At 47.0% G+C, this 15,156-nt stretch overlaps 4 protein-coding genes across 4 annotated transcripts, besides 1 other annotated feature; 3 read left to right on the forward strand and 1 right to left on the reverse strand.

The window, feature by feature from the left end:
* Positions 1-126: 126 nt before the first annotated feature.
* On the reverse strand, positions 127-993 carry UA08_03556 (hypothetical protein; the record flags this gene model as incomplete). The annotated part of the gene is made up of 1 exon (XM_020265869.1): positions 127-993. One exon carries the CDS (start codon positions 991-993, stop codon positions 127-129), a length of 867 nt encoding a protein of 288 aa, XP_020121433.1.
* Positions 994-1,203: 210 nt separating this feature from the next.
* UA08_03557 (Pre-mRNA-splicing factor ATP-dependent RNA helicase prp22) lies at positions 1,204-4,864 on the forward strand (the record flags this gene model as incomplete). The annotated part of the gene is made up of 2 exons (XM_020265870.1): positions 1,204-4,623; positions 4,694-4,864. The coding sequence occupies 2 exons, from the start codon at positions 1,204-1,206 to the stop codon at positions 4,862-4,864; spliced, it is 3,591 nt and encodes a 1,196-aa protein (XP_020121426.1).
* A 2,161-nt stretch (positions 4,865-7,025) lies between these two features.
* Positions 7,026-10,620, forward strand: UA08_03558 (hypothetical protein; the record flags this gene model as incomplete). The annotated part of the gene is made up of 5 exons (XM_020265871.1): positions 7,026-7,182; positions 7,237-9,012; positions 9,065-9,858; positions 9,906-10,232; positions 10,297-10,620. The coding sequence occupies 5 exons, from the start codon at positions 7,026-7,028 to the stop codon at positions 10,618-10,620; spliced, it is 3,378 nt and encodes a 1,125-aa protein (XP_020121427.1).
* Positions 10,621-11,362: 742 nt separating this feature from the next.
* Positions 11,363-14,022, forward strand: UA08_03559 (hypothetical protein; the record flags this gene model as incomplete). Its single annotated transcript, XM_020265872.1, has 3 exons — positions 11,363-11,460; positions 11,545-11,669; positions 11,774-14,022. 3 exons carry the CDS (start codon positions 11,363-11,365, stop codon positions 14,020-14,022), a joined length of 2,472 nt encoding a protein of 823 aa, XP_020121032.1.
* A 682-nt stretch (positions 14,023-14,704) lies between these two features.
* Positions 14,705-14,757: a repeat region (Identified by RepeatMasker using a combination of RepBase library and repeat library created with RepeatScout).
* Positions 14,758-15,156: the final 399 nt, after the last annotated feature.

The raw sequence follows: 15,156 nt of genomic DNA on the forward strand, positions 1-15,156 counted from the left end.
CCTAAGTGAAATAAACGGCTGGGCATCAAACGTGGGAAAGTCCATATCAAGTGAAGAAAACTCATGGCTTGTGCATTCTAATTCTAATCAATCCGTGTACTATAATTTCGGTGCCTCAAAGAATCTTTAAGTGCCACCTAAATACCGTTGAATGTCATCGCTGGCATAGAATAATTCGCGCAACTTTTCCCCTTTCTTTTTGTCTGCCAATTGCCCAAGGCGCACTTGTTTCGCGTTGAGCTTTTGACGTTGTTCTTGCTGCTGCTTTCGCAAGTTCTTACTGGCAGCAATAGCCTCTTCATCTTCAGCTTTAATGCCCAGACCGGAGGTAGTTGTTTTCACTTTGGGTTTGATGGGCTGTAGTATACCGGTGCGGCCTTCCGCGCCCAGACCTGTACGGCTATCAGGGTCCCAGCCGTAAGATGCAAGATATCGCAGTCCGTGCCGATTACGATCTAAATGGGATGGCGGATGTGAATGTTGTAAACAAACTTGGTGAACAATTGAAGCCTCATGTGGCGTTTCTCTGGGCGTTATGGATGATGTCGCCTCGACTTGGCTAGGGCCCCCTTTCATGCTGTCCACCACAGTAACGGGAAGTTTGCAGACTTCACACAAATCAGCATGAGCGGCCGTGGCGGCATCTTTTATTCGCGTGTCTGCGCTGTTCTCGTTTTCAGTGATGGTACTCTCAGACGGCGCTACCGATGAGACTGGCTCCGAGGCGCTCCGACCATCAGGTACGGATATATCTCCGTTTCCCTGTATTTTTGCATCCTTTGAATCCTTCTTGTGTTTCTTGGACATCACAATAGCGAGGTATTGGTCGGCGACGCTGGTAACAGGTTCATTGCTTGGAGGAGCAGACGTCGTTCGGAGATCGTCGGACGCTCGAACGAAAGGGACTCGTTTTCTCTTTATTCCAGCGCCAAAGACGCGTTGATCCTCCAGAGGTACAAAGTAGTCTTCATCTTCGTAGGTTGGCCGCGACATGACTTCGTGGATATTTGAGCATGCTCCAGATGAGAAGCGACGTGAGTGGCAGCTTTATCTTATCGGGCTGTGGCGCGGAAAGGATTAAGCTCGCCGCAACAACTAATTTTTCCGCCACTCCTTCCGCGACCATTCGAGCCGCTCTGGACAGTTAAAGGTCTACACTTTGGCCTCACCCACCATCCAGGTGGACGTGATCAACACCGCAAAATGGATGATCTTGAGTCTTTGGAGCTTTTGTCGCTCGTGTCGCGCGTGACGACGGAACTCCAAAACCATCTTGGAATCAACGATAAGACCTTAGCCGAGTTCGTGATCGATCAACATTTGAAGAGCGGCTCGTTCGCAAACTTCAAGGATGGGCTTGATGCCCTGGGGGCGGATTTTCCGCCAAGTTTGATTGAGAGTATTGATCGCGCTATTTTGACAATGCACCCTTCATACAAGAATAAAAAGCCCGCGGGGTCTGAGAACAACGGCGTGGATGATGATATGGAAGCCTTGAACGCTATCGAGAGGAAATCCCGTGTCTTCAAGGGACTAGCAATACCGGATAAAGTTCAAACATTGGAGGATGATGCCTTGGACGACACTTTCGCGATGCTCGAAGGGTTGGCAGGGAAGTCGCGAGAAGATCGTCACGAAGTTTCGCAATCTACCAAAACCAGCAGGAAACGCAGCAGAAGTCCAGATTACGGGGATTATGATTCGACGAGCTATCGACGGGAAAGGCGGAGGTCCATATCTCGATCCCGCAGTCCTGAACGACATAGGAAGACAAGCGACAGAAAGGAATATAGAAATGGGCACGAGCGCCGTTCGAGACGCGATCGGGAGGACGATCACTTCCGCCGACCGCCAACCCCCGAACTTGACAATCAGCCAGTGCTTTATAAAATCTACGATGGTCGTGTTACGGGAATCAAGGACTTCGGCGCGTTTGTGAATTTACAGGGTGTGCGAGGGAAAGTAGATGGACTAGTCCATGTTTCTGCTATGCAAGCGGGAGCAAGAGTGAATCATCCTTCGGATCTTGTTTCACGCGGCCAGCCGGTAAAGGTCAAAATTATTAGCATCCAAGGTTCACGAATTGGCCTTTCCATGAAGGAAGTTGACCAGGAAACCGGGCGCGACCTCATCCCTCAGAAACGACTCGCATCTGGTGCTAATATGGAGATACTGGCGGGAACCGTTTCAAACGATCGCTATGGAAATCTCAGCTCCGACGTTCCTGTAGTCGAAGGAGATATGAATGGCAACTCAACGAGGAACAGAAAGAGACTCACATCCCCAGAAAGGTGGGAAATCAAGCAACTCATTGCCTCGGGGGCTGCATCAGCAGCGGATTATCCTGACATTGACCAAGAGTATCATGACACCTTGACAGGTCAGGGTGAGTTTGAAGAAGAGGTCGACATTGATATTGAAGTCCGTGACGAGGAGCCGCCTTTCCTTGCTGGCCAGACCAAACAATCGTTAGAATTATCACCTATCAGAGTTGTTAGAGCTGCCGAAGGAAGTCTCAACCGCGCTGCCATGTCTGGTTCCAATTTGGCTAAAGAACGCCGAGAGCTACGACAGCAGGAAGCTCAGGAGAAGGCAGCTGAACAAGCAGCTGGTTTTGACCTACATGCACAATGGGAGGATCCCATGGCCAACCCAGAACAAAGAAAATTCGCATCCGATCTGCGTTCTGCTCAGGGCGGTCAGCCCGACACCGCCGTCCCAGAGTGGAAGAGGGCTACTCAAAGCAAAGATATATCTTATGGAAAACGAACAAACCTGACCATGAAGCAACAACGAGAGGGTCTGCCGGTCTTCAAGTTTCGAACACAACTACTTGATGCTGTACGGGATAACCAGTTGATGATTGTCGTGGGCGACACAGGTTCCGGGAAAACAACCCAGTTAACACAATACCTGGCTGAAGCTGGCTACGCAAATAACGGCATGATTGGATGTACACAACCACGTCGTGTAGCTGCACTGTCAGTTGCAAAGCGTGTTGCAGAGGAAGTTGGTTGTCGTCTTGGTGCAGAGGTTGGATATACCATCCGTTTCGATGACTCCACTGGCCCAGAAACCAAGATAAAGTATATGACAGACGGAATCTTGCAGAGAGAAATTCTACTTGATCCAGATCTCAAAAAGTATTCCGTGATTATCCTGGACGAAGCCCATGAAAGGACGATTTCTACAGACGTACTTTTTGGACTCTTGAAGAAAACTTTGAAGTCACGCAGCGACCTCAAGCTCATCGTGACCTCCGCAACCCTTGATGCCGACAAGTTCTCGGAATACTTTAATGGCGCTCCTATCTTCTCCATACCTGGAAAAATACATCCTGTTGAAATCCTGTATTCAACCCAACCAGAAGAAGACTACTTGACGAGTGCTTTGGACACAGTTCTTCAGATACACTTAACGGAGCCTGCTGGTGATATTCTAGTCTTTCTAACGGGCCAGGAGGAGATTGACACGAGCTGCGAGATTTTACACGAACGAATGAAGGCTCTGGGACCTAATGTCCCTGAACTTGTTATCTTGCCCATCTATTCGGCGCTACCAAGTGAGGTTCAATCGAAAGTCTTCGAACCTGCACCGCCGGGAAAAAGGAAGGCAGTCCTCGCCACCAACATAGCGGAAACTTCTCTAACCATAGATGGCATTGTGTTTGTTGTGGACCCAGGCTTTGCGAAGCAGAATGTGTACGATCCGAAGCTAGGTATGGACTCGTTGGTGGTTACACCTATTTCTCAAGCTCAAGCAAAACAAAGAGCTGGACGAGCTGGAAGGACTCAACCAGGCAAGTGCTTCCGATTATATACAGAGGCAGCATATCAATCAGAAATGCTACCAACACCTATCCCTGAAATTCAACGTCAGAACCTATCCCACACGATTCTCATGCTTAAAGCGATGGGTATCAACGATCTACTTCACTTCGATTTTATGGATAGCCCTCCTACCAATACACTTTTAGCCAGTTTAGAGGGGCTTTACTCCCTCGGTGCTCTAGACGAGGAAGGGCTCATAAATCGCTTGGGAAGACGGATTTGTGATTTTCCTCTCGCGCCTGAACTTGCTAAGGCTCTCATCACCAGCGCGGAAATGGGGTGCTCAGAGGAAATGCTATCCATTGTAGCCATGCTCTCTGGTGCTCAAACAGTCTTCTATCGGCCAAAGGAGAAGCAACAACAGGCGGACCAAAAGAAAGCCAAGTTCCATGATCCTCACGGCGATCATCTTACATTACTGAATGTCTACAATGCTTGGAAACAATCTAACTTCAATAATGCTTGGTGCTTTGAGAACTATATTCAAGCAAGACAGATGCGTCGAGTGCAAGATGTACGAAAACAACTGATTCAAATCATGGATCGCCATCATCATCGCCTCGTGTCTTGTGGGCGCAACACGGTCCAAGTCCGGAAAGCCCTCTGCGCAGGTTTTTTCCGTAACGCCGCAAGAAAGGATCAAGAAGGGTATAAGACTCTAGTTGAAGGGACCCCGGTATATTTGCATCCAAATTCGGCATTGTTTGGTAAACCGGCTGAGCATGTTATCTACTTCACGTTGATAAATACGACCCGCGAATACATGCACTGCACGTCCGCCATTGATCCAAAGGTATGTTTTTAATGCACAATATCTAGAAATCACTTCTTCTTGGTGAATGCTAACTTACATTTCTCTATAGTGGCTTGTTGAAGCAGCACCAACATTCTTCAAAGTGGCAGCGGGTCTGTCTAAGCGCAAAAAGGCAGAGCGAATTCAACCACTACATAATCGGTTCGCTGCTCCAGATGATTGGCGACTTTCGAGCCAAAGAAAACAGGGTCGTGGAGGTGGTGGAGGCACATGGGGTTAGACGTGGCTCTTGTACATTAGCTTGCCAACATCTCCCGAACATTTTACTTGCAGCATATACGAAAATATTGCTGTTTACTTGTTCCTAGCTATGAATTCTCCTTTTTATCATAGAAATGTACGCTAGAGTAAGCCGAGAAATCTTAAAATGTCGATATTGGCGATTGCAGGTGCTAGAGCTTTAATCGGAGGTGTATAAATATGCTACATGATTGGCTGATTCTGTTTTCGTTTTGAAGTAGGGCAACTGGTTAGGGTTCGCCCTACCCTCATTGCGACTCTAAGCAGCTCCATCTTTAGCGCTAAGCCATTCCACTGCGAGGGAGCGATAACCTAGTTCACCGAAGAAAGGATTGGACTTGTTGGGGCTATTTTTCCCTGGGTGTTACACAAGACCCTTTCATTCTTCTATACTTCCTCCACAGGCTTTTCCCGCAAACAAACAAACTTATTCATATATATCAATCATGCCCTCCCTCTTCTCCTCTCGCAGCCATAGCCACACCCGCAAAACTTCGCCGTACCAGGGAGCAAGTATCAACGCGCATTGGTTCATTGATACCTATCAATCTTTCCTGCAGTTCTTTATCATTCAGCTGTAATAAACAAGACAGCCACGATGGGTCACATCGAGGAGAAAGTCAAGGTCAGTCGTTTGATTTATATTATACAATGTACCGGCTGACCAGCACTATGTCTCTGAAGAGATGGTTTATGGTGATATTAACAAAGACGCCATTTGAACATCACATAAAATCAAAGCATGACAATGTCATATAGGCGTTTCCAAAGATCCTCTCATCGTGCGTTGCTATCCTCGAACTATATACAAACTCATTCAACCGGACTAGGGAAAAAATTCACTTCCCTAAGCTATAATAATAACCGCCACCACTAGTGCCTGTGGTTCCAGGACAACCTGCTATTATAATCATTGGTTCTATGCTTTGATGCTTACACCAGCCTAGGTCGAACTCTGTATGAATGCCGACAGCAGTTTGGACTATTGTGCCAGACGTATCAGTCCCATCCTTCAAGTTACTCACCAGAACCATTGCAAGTGCATCTTCCATCAACTTCATTTCCTGTTGTCAGACCCAGCCTAACAGACAGCCGACGACTGGGTGCGAGAATACATTTAGAGACCCTGCATCCGCGCGAAAACATGAACACGAACTTAATAAATGGCCCAACACCAAGTATTGCAAAAAACATTTTGATACACCAAAATTCGCACTAACAGAAGACAAAAAGATCCGCCTTCTTCAAAAATCCATCGAAAAGGCGTTGTCCAGCCAATGGGAAGTTATAAACGAAATTCGTCGGTATTCAGAGTAATGCAAGCATAGGAAGGATACCTGGCCGATCCGAGCCGCGCATGGGGCCTTCAGTTCATCAAGCTAGAGTGCAATCCAGTTACGAGTCAGATTCTACGAAACAAGAATGGTTGATGCATCGGGGGACAAGCGATTAGATAGCCATGTCCCCGACTAACAGATACAGCTACCTACTCGACGGAAAGGCTTGCCTACTTACATGGCCAAGGTGTACAAAAAGAATGATCTCAGAATGTTGGAGCGGTGGTTTGAGGGAGCTAAACGCATGCTTCGTAAAGCCAAAAATTGCTTACCGCCTCTCCATCCTTTCACAGCAATTTAAAATGAAGGAGACTGGTAAAGCTAAGGGAAAGGTTGTCCTGTAAGCTGTATCCGACCATAATCGGCATCAACAACCCTCTTACATTGCGGAATCATCTCAGCTTCTACGTGCCTGTTTAACGGCTGTTGACTTCGAGTGATCCAAATTGTTTACGACGCAAAGGTTCAGACTCAGAGCATGGAGTCTCCCGGTACCCGACTTTGACTCTGTTGCTGTCTGTCCCTCGTAGGTAGTAAGTAATTAATCACATATAATAATGAAGGCGATGTATTCTTTCTGATATAGCAAAAGCTAACTAATACGTAGCGGGTTAAACAGCTTTAGTATTACTAATAATTCACTAGCCTCAACGGGAAAGGCCAAGTGGAGCATTACCGGCGGGGCTCTAAACTAATCCCGAGCCAATCAACGCAAAAGAAGTCCTAGTCTAAAATAATTTTATGTTTGGCGCTTTCCTTTCCTTGCTCAACCTCAACTCCATCCTTATACTCGCACGCATAAACATGGCGTCGGAATTCTCTCAAGAGCACCGGCATAAGCGGCGCAGAATATCTACAGAAACCGCCGCTCCTAGCAATGGCGGGGTCGAAATATCTTCTCATAAGGATTTGAACGATCTGCTGTACTTCAGGCAGGATGCCAAACTTGATGCTCTTCGAGGTGGGTTACCATTTTCTTTCCTATATTTCTGCTAAGTGTCTAACAAAAATGAAGGCCTTAATGCATTTAAGGACTTTCTCTCCTCTATCAGTCAATCAAATGTGGAAGATGAGAAAGAGAAGAAATTTCAAATCCTGAAGTCATTTTGCGACTCGCAGATCTCAAGAGTCGAGGATGGAGTATGCCTGGCAGATCTACTCCAGACCTGGAATTTCGCAGAAAGCACTAATCACGAGAATATTCTTGTGATTGCGCCTTCAGTACTAGCCCAGCTTCTGAAGACCATCTCCACTAGACTCGAGTTCAGAGATTTCGGCGTTAGTCTGTGCAAGAGCTTACTGCAGAAGGACCAACTACGTTTAATCAATCGAAATTTGACTGCCCCAAAGGCCAAGGAGCACCTGATATCGCCATGCATTCGTCTACTTACCGAGGTCGTCAGCTTTGATGGCGGCGCAGTCTCTCGACTGGTCTATTTGAACCGAGAGACTACCTTTAAACGATTGGAACACTTCCTCACTCCTAGCAAGACCCAGCTCGAATCATCGGCAGATTCTAGCAAGAAATCCACTCTTCGGAGGAATGCACAACGATATGTGTTGGCCAACATACGGTTTTTGCAGGGCCCGGCAAAGATTGACTTCATTGAACAGCATAAGGTCATCAGAGCTTTCCTTGAGTTTATTCGTCGCGATCCTCGGGACCTTGTAACCGATATTATCAAAGCAATTGATCGAGACATTGCGCATGATACGTCTCTTCCTCGGGTCACAAAGTCACGATTCTTCAACAAGTGGAACCTGGAGCGATTGGTTACCCTCTACGGATACGATAAAGACAACGAAGACGTAGAGTCAGAGATCTCCGTTCCGGCTGAGATACACAAAATTCTATTGCAGATCTGCATAGTCCCCGAAATGGGTGTTCTTCTCCCGCAGAATGGCTGGTATCCTCCTGGAGGTGACGCGAACTTTCCGCTGACTGAAGATGAGGAGTACATTGATCTAGGACTGGATGCCCCTTTGTATCAGGACAAGTACAGGGAAAGCATTCCAGTACGCAATGGCACCTTGTCAGCTTTCACCCAGGTATTGCGTCCGGAATCTGATACGTTGCAAATGGAACTTTTGCTCGAAATATTCAAGGCTGCGCCGGAACTCGTTGCAGACTTCTTTACGAAACGAATAATGTTTACCGCAGAGCCCAAAGCGACATCCACATGGCTAGGAGAATCCGCATTTTTATTTTCTACTGTTCAAAGTGCCGTTCCTGCCAGATTTGGATCGAGGGAAGAAATAGCCACGCTGCCTCCCCCAGTTTCAATCGTCATTGAGAATATTTTACCGCGCCCTCTCAACTCTAAAAATTTGACCAGATGTCTAAATCAAACTAGCGATTCGATTGTCACGCTATTCGCCATCCGAATTCTCACGGCTACCTTCCGGAAATTGCAAACTGTCTTAAAGGAATTCAATAGCGATCATGGCCGCTACCAGCCGTTTTGGGAACAAGCAGCATCAAAGTTAGTCATGGAGTTCGTCAACCGTTGTCCTTCGATGAAGGATATTATACTTACGTTCAAACGCACCGTGCCTGAAGATATTCATCAGCAGGGAGCTGTCATGGAATTGCTAGCTGTGTTCCATGATGTGATTCCGTCAATCGCCGCTGAGGAAAACTTTGATGTTACTCTCATCATGGTGAAGGTTCTTGAATTATTGGACGATTCCAGTCTTTCAAATGAGGATTTGGAAGCAGCCATTGGTCTTCTGCAGAATACTTTACATATTGCACATCGGTCAGCGTCTATGCGTTGGTGGCAACAGCCAGGTAAGTTTCGTGCCATGAACTTGATACACCAGGATTATTAACTTTTCTTAAGCCTCGCTCCAGTTGTCTGCTTTTACTTCTATCTTGAAAGTAGCGATTGGGAGAGATGACGCTAAACAATTGTGTGAGCTGCTCGAAAGTGTGCTGGTGGAGCAAGGAATCTTGTCAGCATCGAATGGCCCGTTTGATGCTTTGATTGCTAGCCTGAAAGACTCAGGACAACAGGATTTGCTTCTACAGCTATCGTTTTTAGACAATTGCCTATGTCGTATCGCAAAAAAGCCTGTTCACTACGAAGACCTCGCTTCATCGCTACTTAATGACAGCGAAGCAGCTTTGAGTCTTTTGGTCGCCGGCATTCTTGAACAATGGCCATTTGTTTTAAAAACCGACGACACGGAAAAAGAACAGGCTGTGGCGTCTTGGATAGCGTCTCTACTAAAACTGTTGAAATTGGCAGGAGAGGACAAGAAGGCACTCAAGAATGTACGGGACAGCCTCTATGAGCTCTCGCAGAGCAAGAAGACGAAGTCTATTTTCAAGAAATCGCTCAAGGGCAGTGAGAAGGACAATGACAAGAGCCCAGAAACCGTTGATCCTGACGGCCGATCCAAATCAAGTGCTCCCTCTAAACATACTACTTCGGTTGGGCTATTGGACGTGTTTGGCCCACTTCCCTCTGAAAGTAAAGACCATGCGGGATTGTATAAATGGGAAAAGGAAGAAATAGATATTGCAATTGAGCAAGGTCGAATCAGCGATCTCATGCTGTGTCTGTGTTCCGAGCACGAAGAGATTAGGCGTCAAGCATTTGCGGCTGTCACACGTCTCATGGCGAAACTGAAGGTACGATATATACAGAACTAAAGACTAAATACTAATGACTATGTTAGGAATCAAACTATGCTGAATGGAGATCGGTCTATCTTCTTCTCGGAGAGCTACGTGAGACCGTAAACCAGCTGGGCTTTGAGTCCAGTCTGCCATTTGTTGTTGGACAGTGCAGCGTCAGCTGCTTAATGGTCCTTAACGATCCGCTCCACAAGATGTATGGAAAGGTTAACAGATATCTTCAGAGACGGCCGTCTTGGGAGGTAGACAAAATTCCATCATATTGGATTGACCACATCTTATTGCATCAGCCCGAAGACGACGAGGGACACCACGAAGAAGTGAAATGGCTATTGGACATGCTTGTCAGGGGGCTGCAAAGTTCACAGGTAAGTGATTGCGATGTGATGGAATATGTAATCTACCGCACCGCCGTACTGATTCATGCGACAGGATCTAGACATCTATCGCCGTGCAAATGTGTTCGAGCATATTTTGTTGCTATACAAGGCTCCGACAGTGAACGCAGCAATGAAAAAGACAATTCTGCACCTCGTTTTCAATGCTACACAGATTCACGGTGGTACAACTTTGATAACGCGCGCCGGGGCTCTGAGCTGGATTCAGAGTTGCGTAGCAGCTTCTTCTGACACGTACACGATGGGTCTTTTAAGGGAGCTAGAGCAGGCTATTTATGAATCGAGCGATCGCGACAGAGTGGACAAGTGGAGCGGCCATTGGGCATCTGCAACTATCAAGGAAGCAGTCAGCATGTAGAGCTTCTGCTCGGCAGATTGCGTCGATGCTGTACGATATGTCTCCTTGATTTCCGTCAATAGCAGGACACAGTGTCTTTAGATCTGGTTATAAATCAATAAACTATTTTAGATATCAGTGTGGCATCTTCGAAGTAGAACACGGCGAAGAAGTTATGCCGTGACAGTGTTAAAAAGAACAAGGAGAAAGAAGAGAAAGAAAGACTTCCCGTTTGGGCACCGCACCGCTCCACCGTAGCCGACGGCAGAGACCCTGCAGGGCAGGCGGTCTGCCTCTTTTGCGCCCGCTACTTTCCTCAACTTTATCACCTTCTCTTTCCATCGCTCCCTCTCTCTCTTGACCAGACTGGGTTTTCTTTCACACCAAATCCAACTTCTAAACTATACGTTCTAACGTACATGCGCCACGTATCTTATTTTTCTCGCTACTGACTCTTCATTGCCACCTCACTTTTCCGACTCGAACACCTCTCCTCGCTCAGCGTGCATTGACCACCTACCAAACCTCGATATTTCAGGCCTTGAACCCTGCCTCTACTTCTTGGAGCAGTTCAGACGACCCAATCTCATGATCCAATTGTGACCTGCATGAGTGAATGGATGAATGAATGAGGAACTCCGCTCCCTTCAAGCATTGTTGATATCCAGAACTTCTAGTATCCGACTTGCCACCTTTAACTATGCCCAGTCCTGAAATATAATCAAACGACATTCACAAATCCACGCTTTTTGGCGCCTTACTCATGGCGCGCCGTTATGAAATCGAGGAGCTTTTGTGGCTTCGCGATTCTCCGCTAGTCATAAGGCCCGATAAATTACCACCGCTTGAAGAATGGATGGGGTAAGATAGATACCACATACACACAGATGTCAGACTCGGTCAGGCTATTGAACAGCAGAACTAATTAGATGATTGATACTATAGACCGATCCCAGATCCGACGGCACGAAAGCAGAATCACCGAGACCAAAACCAAGCCGATAGTACCACAACGCCTCGTAGACCAAGTTTATTCGAACCACGGCATATCTCAAGGAATTCGAATTCAGGTCTGTTTGCAGATTCCAACACTTTTGTTCTGTTCTGGTTTGGTTTTGGTTTTGGTTTTCTCTTTGTCCTGTCATTGGTAACTAATATTCTGTGCGCTTTCTAGAGGACATTGTTTTAGGACCTCCCAGGACAGCATTCGCCTCTGCTTCGCGAATTCATGGCAAGGGCTCCTATGATACCACGGAACGGCCGTCGCGTTATAATGATATTGAAGAAAAGAAGGCCGATCGCTTCAATTTCCGAGACAGATTTATTAAGGATAGAGAAGGATCGGATCGGGACTTGGAAAAGCGAGAAGGAAAATCCGGGGACGCCAATGGCCGTCGAAATGACCGTGAGGACTGGAATTTGGGACGACAACGCCGTACATTCGGACCAAACGAGACTGATCAGCGAGCGAAACGCAACGGTGACACGAGTAGATGGGAAGCACGAGACAAATTAGATGAAAGTGGGTTTAACCGAAGTCTGAAAGACAAAGATGGCCGATTCGATAAAGAAGGGCGCTTTGTTAAGAGGGATGCACCTCCCAGAGGTAGGCATGAACAAAGTTGGTTTCGAGACGAGACCATGGGTGGTGAAAGTGCCGAGCTCGAAGAAGAAAAACCTTTTATGCGAAGTCGGGAATGGCGACGTGAAAGACAGCTGCCCGACCGTGATTGGAATCGAGGTACCAGGATGGAGCAAGATCCTGAGTGGATGGATTCGACAGATCATGATGAACCTAAGCAGACTCATACACAAGAAGATTTCCAACGCTGGAAAGAGAGAATGAAGGCAGGCTCTACAGCTCCAGTGCAAGCCGATGAAAGGACCGAGGCTATACCTGGGCAGGCCAGCCCGGATGATCAAAAAGTAGAAACGAACCATTTGGATGGGGAGCTGTTTGCATCGAGTAAAAGCCACCTACCAATTGATGCCGGCTTCGACAGGTTTTTTGGACTACTTGGCGAGAGCAAACAGACGGTATCTGATGCTGCCACTACATTAGCACCCCCCGAATCGATCAAGAGGGATCCGGGTTCGGCAAAGGCATCGAAGTCATCTAGATTCGCGGGACTATTCAGTCCCCCACCAGATACTTCTGTCAAAGGAACCGAACCAGTGCAAGCTTTGGTTCAACCTGGTCGCCCGGCATCTACCGATGCTGACCAGGAAGGCTTTCAGCGTATTCTTCAGATGCTCGGAGGCAGTAAATCCCGCAACACAACTCCTCAAGTGGACATTACTCGGCAGCCTCGTCCACCGTCGTATATTTCGAACGAGCAGGATCATCGTCCAACACCACCACCTCCCGGCTTACCATCCCCAAGCAGGAACCCGATGAATCGGCAAGATGAAATGATGGCAGCTGCCCAAGAAAATGTAACTTCCCGCGCTATGCATCATCCTCCGCCTGGAATGGAGACTCTATTGCCCTCTCGGGAGCCGCAGGCACAATTTCAGGATCGTGAACACCTCCTTCGTCTCATGCAGCAAGTGAATATGTCTTCTCCGACATTACCGCAACATGGAAATGCGCCGCCACCGCCAACTCAGTTATCACAAGGTGGTCACACTCCTGGTATTCTAAACGTCCCCGACCTGTTGTCACGGCCACCAGGCATGCAGAAAGTACCGAGAAACCAGGCATTTTTGGACGACCCTGCAATTGCCAACATGCAGCGACCAGACTCTGAACTGAAAGGCCAACAGGTGAGAAAACCACCGGTCAACGGACCTTTGCAGATGCGGTATTTCGACGAGATGCCGCCATTCCCGGGGACATCCCAAGCAGCAGGCCATACCACTCCCGGTGTCGCGGGTGCAGGGAGGGACCCTCAGGTACCCCATTCCCACATGAACATTCAACGTCCTCCAGGATTCGCACATGTGCCTGCATCTCATCCGGGATGGCCAGGACAAATACCACCTCAACAAGGAGGATTGGGAGGAGCATTAGGACCTCCGCCTGGTATTCCGAATCCGAATAAGGGCATGAATCCGGGGTTTTTGACAAATCCGCTGTCAGTTCCGGGGCTTAATATGCCACCACCAAGCGAAAACCCGGCATTCCTACGTGGTAATGTTTCCGGAGGCAATTTCAGTCTCCCCCCAGGCATGTTACCTCCTCCAGGCTATATGAACATGAATGGACCTCCGCCCCCATCTGGCAATTTTATGCCGGGGCACCTTAATCCGGAGGTTATGCTCAACGCTAGTGGTGGGCAAAACGGCGGCTTTAGTGGTGCTGCAGGGGGTTCATCGGGACACCCGCCATCTTCTAGACATCTTCTGGAGATGCTTGCGCATGCCAACGGCGGGGATGGTCGAGGAGCAATGCTTGGTGGAGGTCCAGGACAATTTCGCTAATTTCGCTAGATTGGCGAGTTAGTCTATAAACAAGGAAAAGAACATCTACGTATTAACCGTTTCCCCTGTCCTCTTCTTTTTTCTTCCTTTTCAATACATGATATTACCACAACAAGCATCTTATGATCTCCATTTTTCATGTTGAGTTTACTCTCTTTTTCCCCTTCCGGCACTTTTGTTTAGTCACTTGCTTGATTCTGTACGGCCCTTTTCTCCGCTGCTGTTATTATCTATTATTCTTTGTTATTCCCAACTATTTTCTTTCTTTTTTTCTTTTTGAGTACAGCCACGACTGTTCATATCTGTAATTTTGTTCCCCTCTTGCATCTGTATACACAAACGAAAATGACGAACAAAAAAATGGACGAGCGTCGAATATTTTTTTCATGCCTTTATTATCTCTTTCCACAGGTTCTGTCTTCTTTTTGGCCCTATATATTGGATACCTTTTATTTTTTGTTCCCCTTTACTTTATTTAATTGTTTTTTTTTGGCCTTCCACCTTGGTGAAATTTGTATTCCCTGATATCTTACCAGCAGCGGAGGGGAATAATGAGGTTTGAATGAAAGAAGAAGAAAGCGCCGGCATTTGTTGTCAATTGGGAGGAAAGAAGGAATTTGATCCACATGAAAGCATGGAAAGGAGGGATCTATTGTGTGTATTATTATGATGATGATGCATGGATATGGCATGACATGACATGACACGACATGATGTATATGTACATATGATATGTTGTTTAGTTGTTGGATTGGATTATATTGATTCAATGTGAACGTGAACGAAAAGGAAGAGGATAGGAAAAGAAATACGATTAATATTCCCGGATGCTTATACACCTACTACGTACATTCATTCATACTTACAAGAATAGAACTATTGGGAAGAGATTGATCGGAATTTAGGTCGTTGAGATGGAATAAGTGAGGTAGCACTTGTGTAGCAGACGGCTGACACAGCTAGCTAGGTAACAGGGTGCGAGATTTGAGGAAAATATCTATTTTTTAACTAAGTGTTATCATAATACGTATATTCATACGTTCACTTGCTTATTCGAGTGCTGCATAAAGTGGCGTGCCGCGCATACTAATCCACAAATCAACCACCCACGTTCTCTTATGAGACAGCCTAGGT

Source organism: Talaromyces atroroseus (assembly GCF_001907595.1).
Source record: "Talaromyces atroroseus strain IBT 11181 chromosome Unknown scaffold_3, whole genome shotgun sequence".
Taxonomy (NCBI): Eukaryota; Fungi; Ascomycota; class Eurotiomycetes; order Eurotiales; family Trichocomaceae; genus Talaromyces; species Talaromyces atroroseus.